At 41.7% G+C, this 19,897-nt stretch overlaps 4 protein-coding genes across 19 annotated transcripts in view; 3 read left to right on the forward strand and 1 right to left on the reverse strand.

Annotated features, from left to right (window-relative positions):
* Positions 1 to 1,436, reverse strand: part of TSR3 (TSR3 ribosome maturation factor) — a 5,283-nt gene extending 3,847 nt beyond the window's left edge. The window contains exons 1-2 of one of the 2 annotated variants that reach the window (XM_030484091.1): positions 1,321 to 1,436; positions 619 to 823 (exon numbers count right to left, since the gene is read on the reverse strand). In XM_030484091.1, coding sequence (XP_030339951.1) covers positions 619 to 823; positions 1,321 to 1,345 — 230 coding nt within the window. In that variant the 5' untranslated portion in view covers positions 1,346 to 1,436. Of the gene's footprint in view, positions 1 to 618; positions 824 to 944 lie in introns of both variants that reach the window. The other variant, XM_030484090.1, reaches the window with a different exon arrangement.
* Positions 868 to 10,374, forward strand: GNPTG (N-acetylglucosamine-1-phosphate transferase subunit gamma). 3 transcript variants are annotated; one of them, XM_030484087.1, is made up of 11 exons: positions 868 to 1,146; positions 1,229 to 1,283; positions 1,503 to 1,570; positions 3,682 to 3,736; positions 3,854 to 3,937; positions 4,981 to 5,074; positions 6,613 to 6,727; positions 7,318 to 7,400; positions 7,673 to 7,801; positions 8,736 to 8,817; positions 9,885 to 10,374. In XM_030484087.1, exons 1-11 carry the CDS (start codon positions 1,101 to 1,103, stop codon positions 10,007 to 10,009), a joined length of 936 nt encoding a protein of 311 aa, XP_030339947.1. In that variant the 5' UTR covers positions 868 to 1,100; the 3' UTR covers positions 10,010 to 10,374. The 3 variants fall into 3 exon arrangements, with proteins under 3 accessions (XP_030339947.1, XP_030339946.1, XP_030339949.1); XM_030484086.1 differs by having other exon boundaries at positions 1,012 to 1,146; positions 1,226 to 1,283; XM_030484089.1 differs by lacking the exon at positions 3,854 to 3,937 and having other exon boundaries at positions 1,062 to 1,146; positions 1,226 to 1,283.
* A 390-nt stretch (positions 10,375 to 10,764) lies between these two features.
* C4H16orf91 (chromosome 4 C16orf91 homolog) lies at positions 10,765 to 12,772 on the forward strand. The gene is made up of 2 exons (XM_030484106.1): positions 10,765 to 10,829; positions 10,908 to 12,772. The coding sequence occupies exons 1-2, from the start codon at positions 10,804 to 10,806 to the stop codon at positions 11,260 to 11,262; spliced, it is 381 nt and encodes a 126-aa protein (XP_030339966.1). The 5' UTR covers positions 10,765 to 10,803; the 3' UTR covers positions 11,263 to 12,772.
* Positions 12,773 to 12,902: 130 nt separating this feature from the next.
* Positions 12,903 to 19,897, forward strand: part of UNKL (unk like zinc finger) — a 65,629-nt gene continuing 58,634 nt past the window's right edge. For 10 of the 13 annotated variants that reach the window (XM_030481844.1, XM_030481845.1, XM_030481846.1 and 7 more), the window contains exons 1-2: positions 12,903 to 13,023; positions 14,878 to 15,087. In XM_030481844.1, coding sequence (XP_030337704.1) covers positions 12,953 to 13,023; positions 14,878 to 15,087 — 281 coding nt within the window. In that variant the 5' untranslated portion in view covers positions 12,903 to 12,952. The remainder of the gene's footprint in view (positions 13,024 to 14,877; positions 15,088 to 19,897) is intronic. The other 3 variants (XM_030481857.1, XM_030481856.1, XM_030481852.1) reach the window with 3 other exon arrangements.

The following is a 19,897-nucleotide window of genomic DNA, read 5'->3' on the forward strand; positions in this document are numbered from 1 at the left end:
AAAAGGTTTATCCATACATTTCATACTGAAAGTGAAAAGTTCCAGGTTTAAAAATGTGACAGAAGAGTGTGATTAATAGTAATGTTGACATTCTTAAAAAGTATACCAAAATTCAGATTTAAGTTTGCTGCTAGCTTCTGAAGCCTCAGCTTTTCTCCAAGTAAATACATCTTTACAAAAATTCTGCAGGCACATTTGAAGAAAATTCTCAGCATTTCCTCCAAATAAATTTTCTAGCTAATGCACTGTGTTGCCTACCTGAAGAACTTGGATATGGAATCGTAGAAGATACAGTAGCTACAGGCCTGTGATTTTGAACAAATTAAGCTACAAACCACATGCTTCGATTTCTCGCTGGGATCCATAGATGCTTTTTTCACCTGATACCAGCTGTGTAAAAATGTTAACCTGATTTAACAAAATGCCTCTATTTCTCATGTTCATGCATCAATGTAACGCAACAGGAAGGTCAAACTTATCCTGTAGCACAGTTTTGGCCATGAACCAGTGGTTGAAGTGTTCTCCTCAGTATACGATCAGTACAGCACTTGAGCCAGGTGCGCCTCCGCGGGCTTTGCACACGGGCAGCGAGGTCACCCAGGCCTCACCGGGACCCACCTGTCAGCCGGAGAGATGTGCTCGGTAGCCAGAGGAGTGAGGACGAGGCCCAGGAATCTCTGGCGGAGGCGCAGGGTTCGGAGCAGCCCTTTCCGGGCTAGTTTCCTCCCGGTGCATTTCTTGGGATCGCAGTGCCCGAGCTCCCACATGGCAAGCGGGCACGGGAGCTTCGCCTCCGGGCCGCCCCCCTCGCCCTCCAGGCAAGCTGAAAACAGCAGCAGCGCGTTAGTTCCCAGCAGCCGCCCGGCCCGGCCCGGCCCGGCCCGGCAGGCCCCAGCGCAGGCCCCGCAGCCGCTCGGCCCACAGGCCGCGACAGGTTCCCGCACCTCTCAGCGCGGCCTCCGCTTCCGCCGCGAACGCGTCGAGGCTGGCAGCGCCGCGCCGCCTGCCCCGCCGCGGGGCGGCTGCCCGACCGCGCTCCATGGTCCCGCGGCTGGGCGGAGCGGCCGCCCCGCGCCCTTCCGTTTCCAGCGGAAGGGGCGATGGCGACGGCCCGGCTGCTGCTGGTGGCACTGGGCGCGGCGCTGGGTGAGCGCGGGGCCGGGAGCGTCAAGGGGAGGGAAGGGGAGGCGGTGGGTTAGTCTGCGGCCAACCGCTCTCTGCTCAGCAGGGCCCTTCGCCTCGGCGGGGAAGATGAAGATCGTGGAGGAGCCGAGCACGTTCGGGTACGTGGCTGCCCAATCGCCGTGTCTCGCGACCCACCCGGACTCGGCGGGCTCGGGGTCATCTGCCGCCTCAGCCCGTTCCTTCCTCCGGGGAGGGGCCGGGGCGCTCCTCCGGGAGCCACGCGTGGCTGTGGGTGTTGCGGCACTCGGGCAGAGGGATATACGCATGTCCAGGGGCGTAGCTCGGTATCAAACTTTTAACTTTCCTTCTTTTGAAAGGTTGAATAACCCATTCCTGCCTCAGACAAACAGGCTGCAGCCAAAGATGTCCCCGTCTCCAGTATCAGGTATATGCAAGCGTTACCTTTTTTGTATAGTGACAGTCGTTTTTTGTTAGTGATGGTCATTTGCAAAGCTGTCTACCTTGACTTTATGACAAAGACTAATTTTACCTGTCATTTTTATGAGTGTCATGGAAGATAAGCATGAGCAAATATATTTTATTGTGCTTCTGAAGGGTTAAAACCTAGATTAATCACTTTGGTTCTCAATGGCCCAGTGCTATTCGGACTGCTTTTCTACATACCAGTCCTATCTATGTGTTTTATTCTGTGGTTTTTTTAGCCAATCACAGATCCTTCTGATCCTTACTGAAACCTTTTTTTCCTCTCAAAACAATCCCTGCCGTCCTTCAGATTGTCATATAGAAGTCATCCCATTATCTGATAGTACTTAATAGTAAACCATTGTTTTAAAAAAAGCCCTAAGAGTAGTCTTAGGACAGGTCACAGAGGCTCAATTTCACAAACAAAGCCAGGGTGCTGCAATATAAATCCACCACTTCTGCAAAAATAAGCGGGAATTGAAAAAATTCTAGGCCATATGTAGAGTAGATATAATAAACTGAATGCAAGGAGTAAGCAAAACAAAGTAACTCTTGTGTCTCTGCCAACCTTAGGCACAGACTTAAACCTTGTTCGGCTTCAGTAACAGTTCACCTTTGGCATGGTGACATTGGGCTTGATTATGCTTAATGTCTTCTGTCTTGTTTTATAAACTCAATTCAAATGTATAAATTTTGCATGCACTGCACGTGAAAAGTGACATAGTTAGAAATGGGATTAGCAATAGCTAGAATGCTGAATGGAAAGATGCAAAAAATATCAGGAAAAAAGTTAAAAAGACAGTATGCTAAAAATATATCTTTCCTGGATGTGGGAACTTATGTGTAGGCCAACGTTGTGAGTGTCTATGGAACTGGAATCTCGGGCATGGAACCCTGCCTTGCAGAATTATTTCTTTAGAGTGGAAACCTTACGTGTTGTTTTCTTTAACAAGACAGTGAGGTAACAGTTCCTATAATTTCTTTTAGAGCATCTACCAGGAAATGGAGGCATGAGTTTAATGCGTTAGTCGGGGACATTGGAATCTGCTTTTCTTCCTCTGTGGGGAGAGCATCCTAATCACTAAGGCACAGCTTGCATGTAGTAGAGGAGGAAACCCTTTTGCCAAGCTGATGATAATCTGTAGAATGAAATGCAAGATCACGCAGTCAGAAAAATCACACGGGAAAGAGAACCTGCCTTTATCCCAGTGGTTGGGACATTCTGGAGAGCATGATTCTGGTGGTCTGATCTTTGTTTCTAGGATTGCTTGTCTAGATCTTTGCAAGAATCACATTGGTAATCCTGGCAGTGGGGCATTAGAATCTAGGATGGGCTTTTATTTTATTTGATGGTTTGTTTTTTTTTCTTCTATTTCTCCTTTCCTTGCAAATAGTTAATCACTCCATGCAAATTATGTTTAAAAAGGGACACTGAAATACCTGTGTAGCACACAGTTAAGAACTTTTGGCCATTTTTTTGCGTGACGAGTTACCTGTCTTGGATTCCTTTTGACAGCAAGTCTGGAATGGTCAATTCTGTAAGAGTAGAATTGTAACTGCTGACCTGTCTGACAGTAAAAGGTTTATCTTGTTGAGCACTAACTGGTTAAGATTGCGAAGGCAAACTGGAAAGGAGTATCTTGTTCAAGGATCTCAATAAAACTTAAATATGAAGCACTGCTGACATTCTGAGCAAATGGGCTTTACTAGTATAAACTTGCGGAGTTTGGATGACTTTGGGGACAGATAGCTGCTAAGCAAGAGTTCTAGAGATTTCAGTGTTAGATTTTGGCAAGATCTGATAATTCCTTTTATGGATCTAGCCCCCAAATATTTGTTTGTATAGACGTTTCTTATTTCTGTCGTAGAAAGAGGCTTACGTATATTAAGATCATTATGCAAACCAATATAGCGCTAGTGGGAGCTTAGCGTGATCAATACGGAAGATACAAATTTCCTTATGTACAGCAAAAAACTTTGTCACATACTCCTTGCAGTTCTGTCACCATAGTAACTTGCTTAAATTTAACCAAAACATTATTCTTCCTTGATGTCATTCTGTGGTGTTTTTAGGCCCTGCACATCTCTTTAGGCTTGCTGGCAAGTGTTTCAGTTTTGTGGAATCAACGTGAGTAATGGATTTGTATATTGAATTCTTTATATTTATTAGGAATGAAGTAGTTGCTGATTTCACACTGAAACATTTCTTATTTTCTTTTTTCCTTCCCCCCCCCCCCCCCTTAAGGTACAAGTATGAGTTTTGTCCTTTCCATAATGTCACTCAGCATGAGCAGACTTTTCGATGGAACGCCTATAGTGGGATTTTAGGGTGAGGCTTTTATACCTTTAAGTTTTACCTATGTTGTTAGCAAACCATTTTATAGATTGTTAAAGGGAGGCAGTTCTAAAATTGAGATTCTTTTATTGGTCAGCTTGGGTCATTGTAGTTCCCGAGGCCTTATGCATAAAAATACCTCGTCTTGAAAAATTCTGGTTTTTCTATTGATAGATACTAACCTCTTGCTGTATCTGGAGGCTGATTAATAACCAGTGCCAACTGCACAAGTGATACGTTCATGTGAGAAATTTAGTATTGTATAACTACAGCTTATATTAACAAAGATTTCATGTCTGTTAACAATTTTTGCTTTGAGTTTAATATAACTTACTTACAAAATGAAATGAGTGCTGTATGCCTAGTGGTCCTGTTAAACGTATTTAATAAAAGGTAACAAAAGACTCAATGTAGACCCCAAAAAGTATTCCAAAGTATTCAAAGACCCCACAGTACCCAAATCATAAGACATAAAATAAATTTCATTCTAAACCAGAGCACTGCTTTAAAATTAGTGCCTATCTAAATGTTTTGTATATAATTATCCCCCCCCCCCCCCCCCCGCATATTATATGAGGAAAAGGGTACATCAACGTGCTGACGGTATCATTTGCTTTAGGACTAGCAGAAGTAGAGACCAGTTTTTTTAGGTGCTCTCACCAGCACTAAAAACCCTGAAACAATGTGAGTTGCTCAGAGTACTTAGCATAATGGAATTTGTTGTGGGGTTGATCTACAGCTGTATCAACCCATTGGATTTAAACACGGATTTATAAGTGCAAATAGTTCGCCAACTGAAAGCTGATCCAAAACTGCCCTCAAAGTAATGTTGATGTGCCCTGTGTAGCAGCCTGGATAACAAACTACGCTGTTTATACTGTTTATAAGGTCTTGGCTGTTAAGATACGGAAATACTAAGACAACAAAAATTAAGTATATACAGTTAAGTTCACCATGGAGTAGGGTATTCCTGTTTTTTTTCCTGAGTGTTCACTTTTTTCTTTCCAGTAACTTAAATAATGTTGTGTTTTTTTCAGAATCTGGCATGAATGGGAAATTGACAACAACACATTTGTTGGAATGTGGATGAGGGAAGGAGACTCATGTGAAACTAAGAGCAGACAGACAAAGGTAGAATAATCTAGACTACACTAATTCAGACAGTATGGTTCTCTACACACACTCACGAGACTGCAGACTGAAACATTCCTACCTTAAAGATGTCATCATTTAAGATGACATGAAACATAAAGATGAATTCCTGTAGGAGCTAGGTGAATGGATGGAGGAGGGAAGCTAAAATCAGGATAAAATTTTGAAGAAGTTTATTTATGTATTCTCATTGGTTACTTTTAACTCTTTTTTTCCTTGATAGAGTGCAATATTCTGGTATCACTACTGTAGAAACATACAGTGCTTTGTAATTTGTGTAAGGAAAAATAAAGAAAAAGTTATTTGTTGAATTCAGCGTGCCAGCCAAAGAACATTCAGGAAAAAGGAGAGAAAAGCATTAGGCAATTAACAACAGCATGCTGAGAAGCTAGCTAAGGTTTAAAAACAACAGCAGAGGGCATTGAAGGGTTAGGGAAGGAATCAGATACATGGGAGTGGCAAAGGAACAAAGTCAAGAGAAACAGATTCTGGTGTGAATACATTTTAAAGAAAAAGTAAAAATTTTTGTTTTGTGGAGTTGCTAAAATGTTTCACAGTCAAAGAGTCTCTGTGCCCAGTAACAATTCAGCTAGGGCGGTAAGAAGTGGTGTCTGAGACTTGGCCAATGCATGGCACATCATTTGCGTGTGTCCTTTATCCTTTTATTCATTAATGTTTTTCTTTTTCCACCTCCCATTTCAGTGTGTTGTACAGTTTTACAGATACAATGAATTAAATCTCACATTCCCTGGTGATGTAGATTGCTGTTATGAAGAGGAGTTTAAGTATACTTCACAACAGGCTGCTTTTCATGTAGGAAATGCTTAGTTATTAAAATGATGGGTGACAATGCAATACTTAAGAGAGAGGGTTATTTAGTTGGAATAATAATTGATCTGAAGATGGGATAGGGAACAAAATATCTTGGCCAAGGCAAAAATATTTTTTACTGTAGTGGAAGTACCTTGTTAACATCCTTATCTTCATAGGGGCTGCAGAAAGAGTTACTATTCTTGTATGACCTTTGATATTGGGATTAAAGTCTTTCACTGGCATTTAGTTTTGAACAGACAGAAAATACTGATGCTGCAAGTTTCAAGATGCAAACAAATTTCTATAGGCTAGTTGTATATTGTTCTCTTTATTTAGCACATTGGTCAGAACTAAAATTTGTTATGTGAATTATGCTTATGTCAGGTGAGTTTCTAAGGGGTATCCTATTTACCCTACTTTTTACTCTCGTTCTTGCTGGAAATATGGCGCTTGGGAGTCCAAGGAACAGCGATAGGTGGGGGGATTATTTCCCGTTAGAAGAAAAAATTTTCACATTTGATAAAGTAATTTGAAGATGTGCTTGCTATTATTCTTTTTCTGTGGCTGACAGCACTGGAACCTTTGACACAACAGTGTATACAGAAATGCATCTGCTAGTATTGGAAGACATCAAATTGATCATCAATGCTGGTCCTGTTTCTTGTGGAGGTGTTTTGCTCATCTTTGTTTTTACTGATGTTTAGGTTCATCTTGTTTGTGGAAAGAGCAATAAATTGGCTTATGTATCTGAGCCAAGTACTTGTGTTTACTCTCTGACATTTGAGACTCCTCTTGTGTGCCATCCCCACTCTCTTTTAGGTAAGACTTAGAAAACCATTTGTGCGTGGAGCAGCTGGTATATTACGCCAACCTCAGAGTGTAAATTTGCAGGTTCTTTGAGTCTGTAGATTGATATAAATGAGTATTAAATGTAACATAGAATATGAAGTGTATTTTAAATTCTAATCATTGTAACATATAGGTATTTCTCGGATAAAATGTCATTGCTAGCATAGACCCAGTGAGAGATGGAGTTTGGGTTAGGGTTTTGGTTTTTTTCCCCCTTTTTTCTTCCTGTACTGGCTGTAGGAATCATCCCTGTAGTATCCACTCATTTATTTACATTACAAAAAGCGACAGCTTAGTTAGAATTACATTCAACAAAAAAATAAGAGGCCTTCTAGCTGGAAATACGAGAAAAAATTTTGGTTGGTGGCATTCTCCAGAAACTTTAAATATGTGAAGCAGAATTTAAGTTTAACCCCAACTCTTGAAAGCAGTAGAGGCTGTGTACAGTTTAGAAACATTGAGTTCTTAAAACAAATACACTTGCATGCTACTAGAGGAGCATTTAACTAATGCAGGACAGAGCTGTTGATTTTTACATGGTTTGACTTCCATTTTTTCAGTTTATCCAACTCTGACTGAAGCACTACAAAAGAAGTGGGATGAAGCAGAGCAGCTTCTATATGATGAACTAATAACTGGCCAGGTTTGTTAATGTCTTCCAACTCTATTTGGTAAAGAACAATTTTTGTCAAATATCCAACCTTGGCATTTGCCACGTTTCTCCTTTTGGACTGGACGCATTTATTCTGCAGTTGGCAAATAGTCATTTTTGTGCTCTGTAACTGCTGTATCAGCTGGTAATAATAATGTTTTCTGCAGTGAAGCTTGAGGAATTGGAGTGGCTGGTGCAAGTTACAAGCAGAGATGAGAGTCGGGTGCATTGATCTATTGTCTTTGTCAAACTTTTTCTTCTAGGGTTACAAAAAAATACTAAAAGACATTTTTGAGGAAGCAGGACTTCTAAAAGCAACAGAAGAAAAGGAAGTTGAGAAGCAGAATAAGAAAATAAGTTTTGAATTTGAAACAGTGGAGAAGTGCAGTAAGGTACAGAGTGTAATCTTTACAATGTGGAATTAAGTTCCCACCTTTTTACTGGGTAACGGTATCACTGACAGCGTTATGTAAATACGCTTTGGATTCAGCTGAAATCCATTAATGGGATTTTCTTTTCTAGTTTTAACATGTAACAGGCTGCATACAGAGTGATTTGCTATCTTTATTCTAGATCTTAAGTCAAAAATAAACCAGCACAACTGAACGCCCAATCGAAAGACAGAGTGTGGGTATGTAGGAATTGGTGTAGGTGCTTGGGTTATGAACACCTTGCAAGTACTTTTTGTGGGGAATAACAGTCTGGAAATAAGAGAGAATTACTAGTGAAAATAAATGCGTAACCAGCCTTGGGAATATTGGTGTTTCTCTCTGGATAATTACCCAGGCTTGTGTCAGAATGCATTGGCAGAAGCAAAAAGCAAAAGGCAGAATGATCTATACTGTGTCCATTTCTGAATTACATTCAGGTGTGTGAACAGTCTTTCTGCAACAGAATTGATATTCTCTGTAAGTGAAGAGAAACTGGTGAAAGTGAGAACATGAAGTTACTAGGTCAGGAGTTGAGGAGGTGGTGAATTCCAGGCTTTAGCATTATGATATAAAATAAAATAAAATATAGCTGGTCCTGTAGCAAACTTATGAGTGTAATTTTGTGCTATGATAAAATGCTAGTCAGAGGGTAGATCCAAAATAGTCACAGAGAGCACTCCTAATTCTTACTCTCAGGATTGGAAAAAGCTGGCTCCAGTTTTGGCAACATAGAAATAAAATTAGAAATTTTGTATCTTGTTCTTGGAATAAGCAGTTTATTTTTATGATCTTTTAAGTAACAGCTGTGAACAGACCCATTATTTTTTGTAAATTCCCATTTTATGTATGCATTTGGAGAGTGGGAGAGCCATTTAAAATGTATTTTCTTTCTTAGGAATACAAGCAACTTTCTAAAGAAATAAAAACCCTGAAAGATTTATTAAGTCAGCACGGTATTGCATACAAAGGAAATTTTGGTGAGTTTTTTGGTATTGTTCTTTTTCGTTACTGTCTGTTCAGAATGTGAATACCTAAATGTTCTTTTTGGGTACAGCAATGATTACATAATCTGTCACATATGGAGGTAAGATTCAGTAGACAAAACTTTGAATAAGTATTTAGGTCTTGATTCCTGTGCAAGAGGACTTATTTTGCCCCCCCAGAAAAATCTATTGATGACTTGAAATTTTAGCGTTATGGAAAAATTTTCACTGCTGTTGTAATTGAAGTTTGCCTCCAGTAGTTAAGGTGCTAAAGAAAAAGGAAATCCGTGTTACAGCATTCATAGCACATAAGTATCTTCTAAGTAACTCTACTTTCTGCACAGTCAGCCACAAGGCCTGACTTCTTCAAGAACACTTGAAACGTTCTCTGTATCTGTTTGAATTGCTTTTATCCCTTTTTAGTCACCTTCTTTCTCCTTTTGATTTCTGTTAGATAAGTACCATATCACATGCAGTTTTTGGAAGGAAAGACTGGTGCTGGAAGCAAGGCTTATCTGGATTAATTCCAGTCAAGTTGGGGTTTAGTTTTGTGGTGGTTGTTGTTTGGTTGGTATTTTTTGTCCCCCTCTCCCATTCCTTCCAATCTATCATACCTATTATTACATGGACTTTTTGTCAAAGGAGGATTTAATTTCCCTGTATATTTACACCTTTTATGTTCAGAATTGGCACCTCAAGAAAACAGTGGACCTTTGAGCTAATTAGCTTAAAATTAGTGACATACTTCATTTTTTCTTTTTGTTTTGAGAAACTTTCTTCTCTGTTGTATTTCTTCTTTCTTTTCTAGGGAAAACTCATCATATTAGAATTTTTGTAAAACATTTTGTCTGCATGTTTAAACTATTAACTGTGTAACTTGTACAGTATTTCTGCCTGTTTGGTAGATTATTTAATTATGTAAATTAGAACTGTATAATCAAAAGCAGAATTCACCGCTTACTGTAGATGACTTATTTCAAAACTACTTAGTGAATTCTGTGACAAAAGTGTCTTGGTGTTTTAAAGCAGAAATAACTGATGTCTTAAACTAAATATTACAGCTGAAAATACCAGTGTTGAACATGTAAGTCACAAACTGGCAACTGCAGTGACAACTCCTCTTAATGGGTCAAAGGATGATGAGCACCTCCATGGCGATACAGGAATTTGGAATGACACTGTATGAAGAAACTTGGGTGGTAAACAGACAGTGCGTTGGAACATCAAGCAAGTTGCGTGTGTATCATGCCACTGAGATGACTTACCTTCTGCCAGTATTCTCAACTTTCTGAATTTCTGCCTTAAAGCAAAAGGAGCGTAATGGAGCGAGGGCTTTCTATTGCTGAGAACAGTTGGCTCATTTCTGAGAGCATTTGTAAAACTTCTTTGCTACAGCTGCTGTTGGGCATAGGTTTACGGATTCTGTGCCTCCAGCCCTGGCTTTATTTTCTTTGATCAAGCATGGTACCAGGTGGTGTAAATACAAAACAGTTCAAGACCAATGCTGTAAGATGTTGTAGGAAAGGTAGTAAGTATAATATTAAGAACACATTGTGTCTGAATGCTAAAAGGTTTTCTGCCAGAGCAGTGCACAATGCACCGCTTCCCCCACCCCCGTTCAGAGGTCGATGTCATCTTTGGATAGCGGGTGGATAAAGGGAAAGCTGTTCAGGGTCTGACGGAAGGGTCTGCGAAAACACCCAACTGTCATAAAAGAGTAGTTGTGTGAAGGGAATACGCGGCAGTTCTCAGTATGTGATTTGGAACACGGCGGGCTCTTCCAACGCGAACAGTAGAAACGTTCCTGTGGGCGCCGGGAGCGCCGTAAGCAGCCGTTTCGCCTCCCCTCCGTGAGCGTCCCCCACCACAGGTCCTCTGCCGAGCCCCACCCCCCTCCTCCCGCGGTAGGGTGCTGCCGCCGCGCGCCGCGCTTCCGCTTCCGCTGTGCGCGGGGAGGAGGCGCGCGGGCGGCACGGCGGGATGAGCTGGGCGCTGGGCGGCTGGCGGTGAGGCGGCGGGCGCGGGGCGCGGCGCGGCGCGGCGCGGCCGTGCGCCTCCCGCCCCTGACGCGTGTGTCTTTGCAGGGCGCGGCGCCTGCGCCTGCCCGGCCCCCGGAGGTGGCTGGCGCGGCGGCGGGGCCCAGAGGGCGCGCCGGGCGCGGAGCCGGAGGACGGGGGGCCCATCCCCTTCTCCGCCAGCAAGGCCAGCCCGCGGGTGTGGAGCGTCAGCCAGTCCATGGGGAGCGACCACGAGAGGCCGTGGGTGAAGGTGCTGCCTCTCAGCCTGCTGTGCACTGGGCTCCTGCTTTGGTGTGTGTTCAGGGAACCAACGGAGATCGATGAGCGACTGGAAGCAGTTTTCTCTGGTCAGATGATGGACTCTTTAGATGTGGCGCAGAGGAGCAACGCTTCCTTGCAACTTCAGAAGGAGAAACGATGAGGACGGGAGTGCGGCTGCAGTGAAGGAGATGCCAGAAGTTTGCTGGCATTCGCCTGTTTAAAACCTGTGCTGACAATGTAATGGGAGAACTTGTTTTTGCAATCTTACCTTATAAGCTTGATTCCTTCATGTGTCGTGCTGCTTTCTGTGCTGGTTTTAGTAATTTAAGCTGGTAGCACAAGGAGTTAGATTCTTTCTGCATTGCACCGTAGGGGTGGGCAGGATGTATTGCAAATCAACTTGCATTTGAAGATACATTTTATGCAACCCATCTCTTTTCCATGGATCATTTTTCTTACATGCACAGTGTATTAGAATATCAAAACTGTAGGTCTGTAAAATTGCTGCTGAAGGTGACCTTCATTTGACATTTTGCTAGTCACAGAGTATGTTCAACTTACATTGAAGACAGCTGTAAGTGATCACTGTAAGTGATGATGATTCATTAATACGTGGTTCTGTATTCTGGGGGTTTTTTGGGTGGGTTTTTTTTTTTTTTTTTTTGGGTTTTTTTTTCTGTTCGTTTGGTTTTGGGTTTTTTTGTGGGTGGTGGTTTTTTTTTTTTTTTTGGTGGTTTTGGAGTTTTTTTGGTTATTTTGTAATTCCACTAAATTATGTAGAAATCATCTTCTTCAACCCTTAATCCATATTTGGTGCTTGCTTTCTGGACAATAACCTTTCAGACATGCCTGATGTAGATGATCATTATTGGGAGGAGAGGTTTTGTAAGGAATGGAGGTGATTGGGTTGCAGTATATTAGGAGGAAACTCCTTGTTTCATGGACAATGTACTGTCGTTTTTTTCCTACAGATACATAGATACTCAAACTTGCACACTCTGGACACTTTTCAGGGAGCGGAGGAATCTAAGCTGCTGCTACAACTTATTTCCCTTCAAAGTTAGAGGCATTTCTTTTAAGCTTTCTCATGTAAAAATGCAAAACTTTATGTGCCATTAAAATTACTAATTTATAAAAAAGAAAACAAATAAACCCCAAACACCACCACCGCCACCACCCACAACAAACCGTAACTCCAAACGTGGCAGCAGCCTGTAAGACGCAGGCTGGAGCTACAGAGAAAACTGACACAGCATCATGTTTGTCTGACGCTGCCGGTGAGTCTCTGAACAACATGCACACTATGCTTTAATTTTGCTGTTGAGTCCTCCTGTAGTTCAACCAGGTGATGCCTAATAAATGAGGATGGTTGGTTTGCTACTGCCATAAGGTTTAATTAGTTTTAGGATTCAATTTCTACTGCAGTAGACTGTTGCAACTGAGATACACTCGTAGGGGCGTCCTGGCGAATAACAGTGGTTCTGGATTTTATTTATGTTGCCCTAAGGTGTAATGCCTGTTCCCCTGCCTCCTTTGCTTTCTCCATGTTCCTTAAATCAGTGGACCCAGCAATGTACTAATTGTATCTAAGGAAATAAAGAGCTGCCCCTTCGTGTGTGCCTTATTTTTGGGTAATGATAGGTGTTTAATAAAGATAATTACCTACGAAACTATGCTCATCGTCTCTTGCTGTGAAGGCGTTGGAACACTTGCCAGCTCTGCCTGCAGCGTTTTGCTGGAGCGCTGCGGCGGACGGCTCCGGGGGCGTCGCGCGTGGGGCGGGGCCGCCTTGCAGGGGGCGGGGCCGGCAGGACCGGGCTGCGCGTGCGCTCTGTGGCCCGCCGGGGAAGATGCCGTCGGTTGCGAAAGCGGTGTCGCGGGGCGGCGGGTCTCCGCAGACCGAGCAGCCAACGCACTATACGTAGGTACCGCGTCCTGGAGGCGCACCGCTCCCCGGGCCCCAGCGCCGCGTGGGGAGAGCCCTGGGACCCGAGGCGGAGGGCTCGGTCGCTTGCCAGGCCTGCTTCGCGCGGCCTACTGCGCTGGCGGCAGGTCTGTGAGGAGACCCGGCTGTGGCCGGCTCCCGCCGTGCTCCTTTTCCGGCTCCAGGCACCTCGGGGAGGAAGCCTCGTTCCGTGCCGGCCAATGAGGGGGTCTGAGCACGGCTGCCTGCAGGGCCCCTGCGGCGGTTTTCCGCGCCTTGCGTCTGCTCCCACGGTCGTGCCTGTCTGGGCTGCACCGTGTGCTCCGGCATCCCGGGCCCTGCAGCACCCTCTCGCGCTCCGAGACCGCCCTCTCCAAGCTATAACAGTAGTCTTCCCGCTTCTTCTAAGCGTTGTGCAGCCAGCCTCAGCTCGGGTCCTTGGGACGTTTCCGTGGTATTTTTGCAGACCTTCCCGTACTGAAAGACAGTTTCCGTGTGCTTGCTATCCTCTCCACAAGCCTGTCCATTTTCTTTTATGGTCTATAAAGTCCCTGCAGCCCGCTGGCATTACTGACAGCCCATCTCGTGTAGGACCAGGTGCTCCTCACAAATGCAGAATAACTTGTCACATAGTTGTGGCATTCCTTCACTCCCATCCCTGTAACGTCGCTTCTAGAATGTCACATTTCCAGCACTCTCAGAAAGACCACAGGAATGAGGCCACTTACCCAGATACTGCTACAGCCCTTAACGTACAAAAAAACCCTATTCTAGTGTGGGGTTGTTTTTTTGTTTTTTTTTTTTTTTGTTTTTTTCCCTTCCCCACAATCCTGGGTAGTTTGAAGATTCTTCTCTGAACTTGGAGGCATGCTTCATCATTTTGTGTCATTGTATCCCCCATGTGCCAATTTAAGCACCTGGGAAAGAAAAGATGCCCAATTCCTCTTGCTAATCCTTTCTTTGTGATATCTTGAGTTCTTTTAGAGACATCTAGGAATTTTAAGGTTCTTCTGTAAAGTCCCCATATACCCTTTCCTCTGCAAATACTGCATAACTTCAGCAAAGTAAAGAACTTGCTAAATTGGCTAATAGACATATGAACTGAGGCAGGAAGAAGTGCTGTCTTACATTCTTTGACAAATGCCACAGTAGCGCCCAGTCTGGCATGATCTTGATATCCTGTGGAAAGAAGTATTGGCCTTCCTAACTAGCTTTTGTGCCCTGCATGCTAAAGAAGGACTGTCTTACTAACACCTAAGTAACCTCCACAGATCCCAGACTGTCTCAACAGAAACATAACTGTTGCTAAAGTAAGCTTGATGAAGCTCTCTCATAGCTCCTGATAACCTTCATAAAGCTCTTTTAACCTCTAGCTTTTCATATAGTGTGTCCATATTCTGTGAATGTTGTGATTAAGGAGTAGTTTAAATTAGATGTGGGGTTTTTAGGTAAAATAGCCTTTGTAGGACTACCTTGTATGGTAGCAAGCAATACGAATGCTCATTCTAGTAACTTGTTTGATTTATAATCTCTTTGGTGGTTACTTTGGACAATATTCTAAATGTTGTTCTTTTTAAACTAATGTATTTATTTGATTTTAGCTTAGTTTAAAAATAGTATAATTTGCCAGGTGTTCCACTATATTTTATTAGTAATACATCTATCAAAATAATGAAAGTTGCTTGTATTCAACAGCTAAAGAGTACATTGTGCATAGGAACTAAAACTGTATGCAGGTACATTTGTAGAATTTTTCATGGGCTGTGTGCACTGAATTGTTAAGTGCCTTATTAATACTGTAAAAATGTGCCTCCAATAAGATAAACTTGTAACACAGTTTAATTTTTTTAGGTATCTAAAGGAATTTAGGACAGAGCAGTGCCCCCTATTTTTGCAGCACAAGTGTACCCAGCACAGACCATTTACCTGTTTTCATTGGCATTTCCTAAATCAGCGTCGTCGTAGACCTATACGAAGGCGTGATGGGACTTTTAACTACAGTCCAGATGTTTATTGTACAAAATATGATGAGACTACAGGAATCTGCCCAGATGGAGATGAGTAAGTGATTTCTTTCACTCCTAGGTGTTTAAAGTATTATGAGTGACATCATTAAGGAAAAATGATAATTTTTCCTTAGCAAAAGTGATTGATAGAATCCTGCTGCAGTTTATTTGGAAACAGATTTCAATAAGTGATTTGTTAATTTTTGGTACATACACTTCTATATAAGCATGTGTTCTTGAGGCTATCGTAGAGTTAGAACTATGATTTTGCACTGTGGTGATCTATAAGGGATAACATAAGAAACTGGTTTTCTGCTAGTATTGTTCCTGTACATCTGTCCTAGTATTGTTGCTGGTCCTTTTTTACTTTTCCAGTTGTGCTGTCTTACTCTTCTGGCAACTTCAAAATTGATGGGTAGGTGCTAGCCATTCTGTGTAGAGGTGGCTTCAAGATTTTAAGCTTACCTAAGTTTTGTGAAGATTGATTGGTAGTAAAGGAGAATGACTGTTCCATGATGCTTCCAGTGAGAAAAGGCAAAGGAAGGAATTTACTGTTAGCTGTCTGGCTAGCCCAGTAGTGTTTGCATTTCCATGGACATGTATCTCTTCTAGATAAAGGCTACGAGGGTCTGCAGTGAACTTGGGGAGGGGTAGAAGCTTTGCGGAGATGAGAATGAGCAAATAGTACAATATGGCAGGCAGGCAGGCATACATAGAGCAGCTGGGTGTATTGTGGTTATGTATCAGAAGAGCTACCTTCATCTGCAGTGGCGGAAGCAAGGAAGGACTTCTGACGAAAAAAAATAAGGCAGGAAAACAACCAGAAAATATGTAGTTTTGCTGGTCAGCTGTTTAAAAAAAAATTAAGGGTAACTATTTTGGTTACTGTGGTGTATAGTAGCACTTGTCACAGATCAGGTATTTTTTGTGTTGTAGGCTGTAGTCACAGAAGGAAAAGGTGGATTTTTCCCAGAGGCTTTGCAAACTAAACAACAGAGATAAGAGAAGGTAAACAACAGAAATGCCCTAGGCAGCATGAAAACACTGAGGACCATGCCTAAGCAATAGAAACAGCAAAAAATGTCTCTGAAGTATGATGTAAAAGAGAACAATTAATTACCTTTCCAGACATTTGTACAGCACTCCTGCTGGTCCTAGGGCAGCATGAGCAGTTCTTTGAAAATCAACAGTGATAATGGTTGCTCACGTAATGGATTGGTTTGAGACAAAAATTGACCTTTCATTACTGAGTGATAGATACTGATTCTAAAGGAGGGAAAAGGAATCGATGTTTCAAAAGGGTGTTAGCTGGGCAAGGTTGAATTGTTAGAAGCAAATAAGAGGAGATGTTTCAGTAACTGAGATATGAGATGGAAACCTGTTTGCTGCAATTGGATTGGAAAGGTTGTCCCCTACAGTTGCTGAAGATTACTCTTTGGTTAGGAGCCTAAATGGCAAACAGGGTGATTATATTGTCTGGCGTAATAGAAGTGCAGAGCACTTCCCAGCGATAAGACCAGTAGTGAGATTCATACCTCTGTTTTAACATTTCTTGCTTACAGTTTGAATTAAATGGATAGGTTCAGGAGTTACCAGCAAAGAGGTGGTGGTTTTCAGGTTTGTGTTTTGCAGTGAAATTGCTCAGATGTAGGAGGATGCGAACAGGGACCAAGGTTGGAGACCTGTGAGACCACTCAGCAGAGGCATAAGACAACATTGGAGTTGGAAGATACACTGCAGGGGGGGATTGAGACGAAAGTGTGAATGTAACTGAATTCCCATAAATGAGGAGAATAATGTTTCAAGGGGAAAAAATTGAGCAAGAGCAGACAGTAAATTAAGAAAACAAAGATAGATGTGAGTAGAGAAAATGAAATGTTTTCTTTTACTCAGTTATAAGGTGAGATTATTGAAGGCATTTGTGAAAGAAGTTTCAGCAGAACTGCGGAGGCCTTATTTTAGATCTGATCCTGAGAACTGCTGGCTAAAAATCACAGCCAACTGTTCTAAGCTGATAACTGAAATTAAGTCAGAAGAGGAAAGGCATGCAGTGCAAATGGTTGGGAAAAGCAAGAGAAGTCAAGGGTAACTTGCTTAAAGATAGACAACGCCACAGCATGTCTGAAGTGACAGGGGAAAAAAATGGAGGAAAGCACCTATATTTCTGAGGATATGCTTACAGTGTTGTGGCATTCCTGTTTCGAACTTGGCAAAAGAGTATGTTTTGACCCTGTTTTGTTGTCTGCCGAAAATTTAGCCTTTTACTTGGAGCAACTTCAAATTCTTACAGAAATAGGTTATAAACAGTAGTGCCAGGACACCTTTGTTTTAAGCTGTCTGTGACAACATATTGGTACCTTTTTGCCTTTTATCTGTGTGCCTGTTTCTCTGTTCTACTCATCTGAATACATGGTTAGGTTAATGCAGTTTGTGAGGTGATAGAGAACTAGCAAGAAAGGTAGAGTGATGACACCCATAATTGTTCTCAGGAACACACTTTCAGGACAGTTAAAGTAGAAATTGTTGGTTTTACCCAGGCTTGACAAAGATATTTCTTTCTAATTTTCAATTTTTACTGAAAGGAAGCCCAAAATTTTAAAGCTGTTTAGAAAAGGGCTTTTCTAAAGATAGCAAATTAAAACAATCTGTTCTAAGAAAGGGCCTGTGAGAAAGACTCGAATACTCGCAGAGTTAAATGCGTGCATTTTGAGCAGTGACAAGTGTCCCTCTTGATTTCACACGTGAGAATAGAAGTGGGATTTTTTTTTTTTTTTTTAAATCTGTTGTGGTTTTCAACCACTGTCAACTGATGTCAGATCCAAAATAACTTCTCTTTTAGAATATGTATCTATCTGTAACGTAAGACTGCTCTAAGAGTGAATGAATTACAGAAGCCTACTACAGAAGAGCACTTCACGTAATCATAGGAAAAAAAATGTCAGTGCCTCAAAGTTTAACAGAAGTAGAACTATGTAGTTGTTTTCATACAGTTAAGAACATCTAGCATTACCTTTTAAACTGGAACAGTTCTATTCTTAAAAGATATCTTTGGAATGTTTATGATGTGAATTAAGAATGTGAAAAGGAAATAATATGTTTCAGTAATCAGTTAACCTTTTAAGCTTTTGTGAATGTACTGTTTCATAGTGTTACATCTACTTTGAATAATGTAATGTCAGTTTTACTTGTGAGATCTGGATGCAGAAAACAAAGCTGATTTCAATAGTTAAATGTTGTGTGTAGACTTGAATAGAACTTAAAAATGCAGAGTGATGTTCTTTACTGATTCATGATTACTTAGGAGTAATTTTAGAAGTAAAACATCAGTACAGTTATTTTAAGCTGGGAGATAGCTGTAGAGATATGGGCCTTGAAATACATTTCTTATTATGCCTGGGAACAACTGAACAACCTTTTTTTGCCTTTGTTTTGTTTTGTAATCAAAACTTTGTTCCTAAGGAATAAGTGATGTCTGAATAACCTTAGTACCGAACTATGGTACATAAGACAAATTTATCAGTTTGCAGCCATGTAATCCAGTGATAATTAAAATCAGCTATTTTAAATCAAAATACTAGACTTGTTTAAAGCCGTATATTACAATGGTTTATGCTCCATTGAAATATCTCATTAATAAAGTGAAGGTAAGATCTAACATCACTCTAGTTCATTAACGGTTGAGTAGTTCTGTGGATATTTCAGTGCATTGGCTTAGTTTGATAGTATGTGTGGATAAGTACAATCTACCATCTAAAGCTGCTTTTATTGGGGGTCTTTGCCTTTCTGATCCTACCATGAACTACAGCTGATCAAGATGTCTGTGGTTAATTGCATATGTATTATTGTGGTATTATATGAATAACACATTTTTATGTAAAACATACACATGCAAAATTGATGCCATTGGTTTTGCTCTTTGAAGCTTGCATGCTGTTTTAATCCCCTCAAGTCACCTTTAGAACTAGCCCTCATCTAGTTCTTTACAAGTTTTAGCCAAAATTCAGACAAAATAACTCTTTCCCAGATTGTCTTTGGAATCCATGTTGTCTTTTTGTGGGAAAAACTGTGACCTGAGTATTTCTCCCTCTCTCACATTGCATAAAAGTTGTGCCTAGCTTGTTTGACAGGCTGTGCCTATATTCGTAGAATCACAGACTGGTTTGGGTTGGAAAGGACCTTAAGATCATCTAGTTCCAACCCCGTTGCCATGGGCAGGGACGCCTCACACTAGGGCATAGTGCCCAAGGCTCTGTCCAACCTGGCCTTGAACACCGCCAGGGTTGGAACATTTACCACTTCTTTGGGCAACCTGTGCCAGGGCCTCATCACCCTCACAGTAAAGAACTTCTTCCTTTAATCTGAACTTCCCCTGTTTAAGTTTAAACCCGTTCCCTGTTGTCCTGTCGCTGCAGTCCCTCATGAAGAGTCCCTCTCCAGCATCCTTGTAGCAAGGCTGCTCTGAGGTCTCCACTCTTGTTCTCTCTCATTTAAAAGTAATTGAAGGCTTTCTCTTATTATTACTATTTTTTTAGTGGAGTCCTCCCCTGATAAGGCAATTTCAGTAGGGAAAATCTGCAGATGTTTAAGCAGAAATGTTTGCTCTCTCACAAGGAATCATGGACTTAGAGACAAGCAATGAGATGTAAACACTTCTACACTTCCTGCATGGAAGTTAAGACATTTAATTCTTGTTTCCAATAGGAACGAGCATACTTAAGTAGATGAAAATGGAGGCGTGAACATTATGCATGAGAATATGGCAGAGTATTCTTGCCTTTGTGAGGTGTTCAGATATGAGTGGAACTTCAGAGTTTGTAATGAACAGTCTGATGGGAAAGTGGAAGTATTTGGCCCCTGCAAAGATT

This window comes from Strigops habroptila, chromosome 4, assembly GCF_004027225.2.
Source record: "Strigops habroptila isolate Jane chromosome 4, bStrHab1.2.pri, whole genome shotgun sequence".
NCBI classification, from domain to species: Eukaryota; Metazoa; Chordata; class Aves; order Psittaciformes; family Psittacidae; genus Strigops; species Strigops habroptila.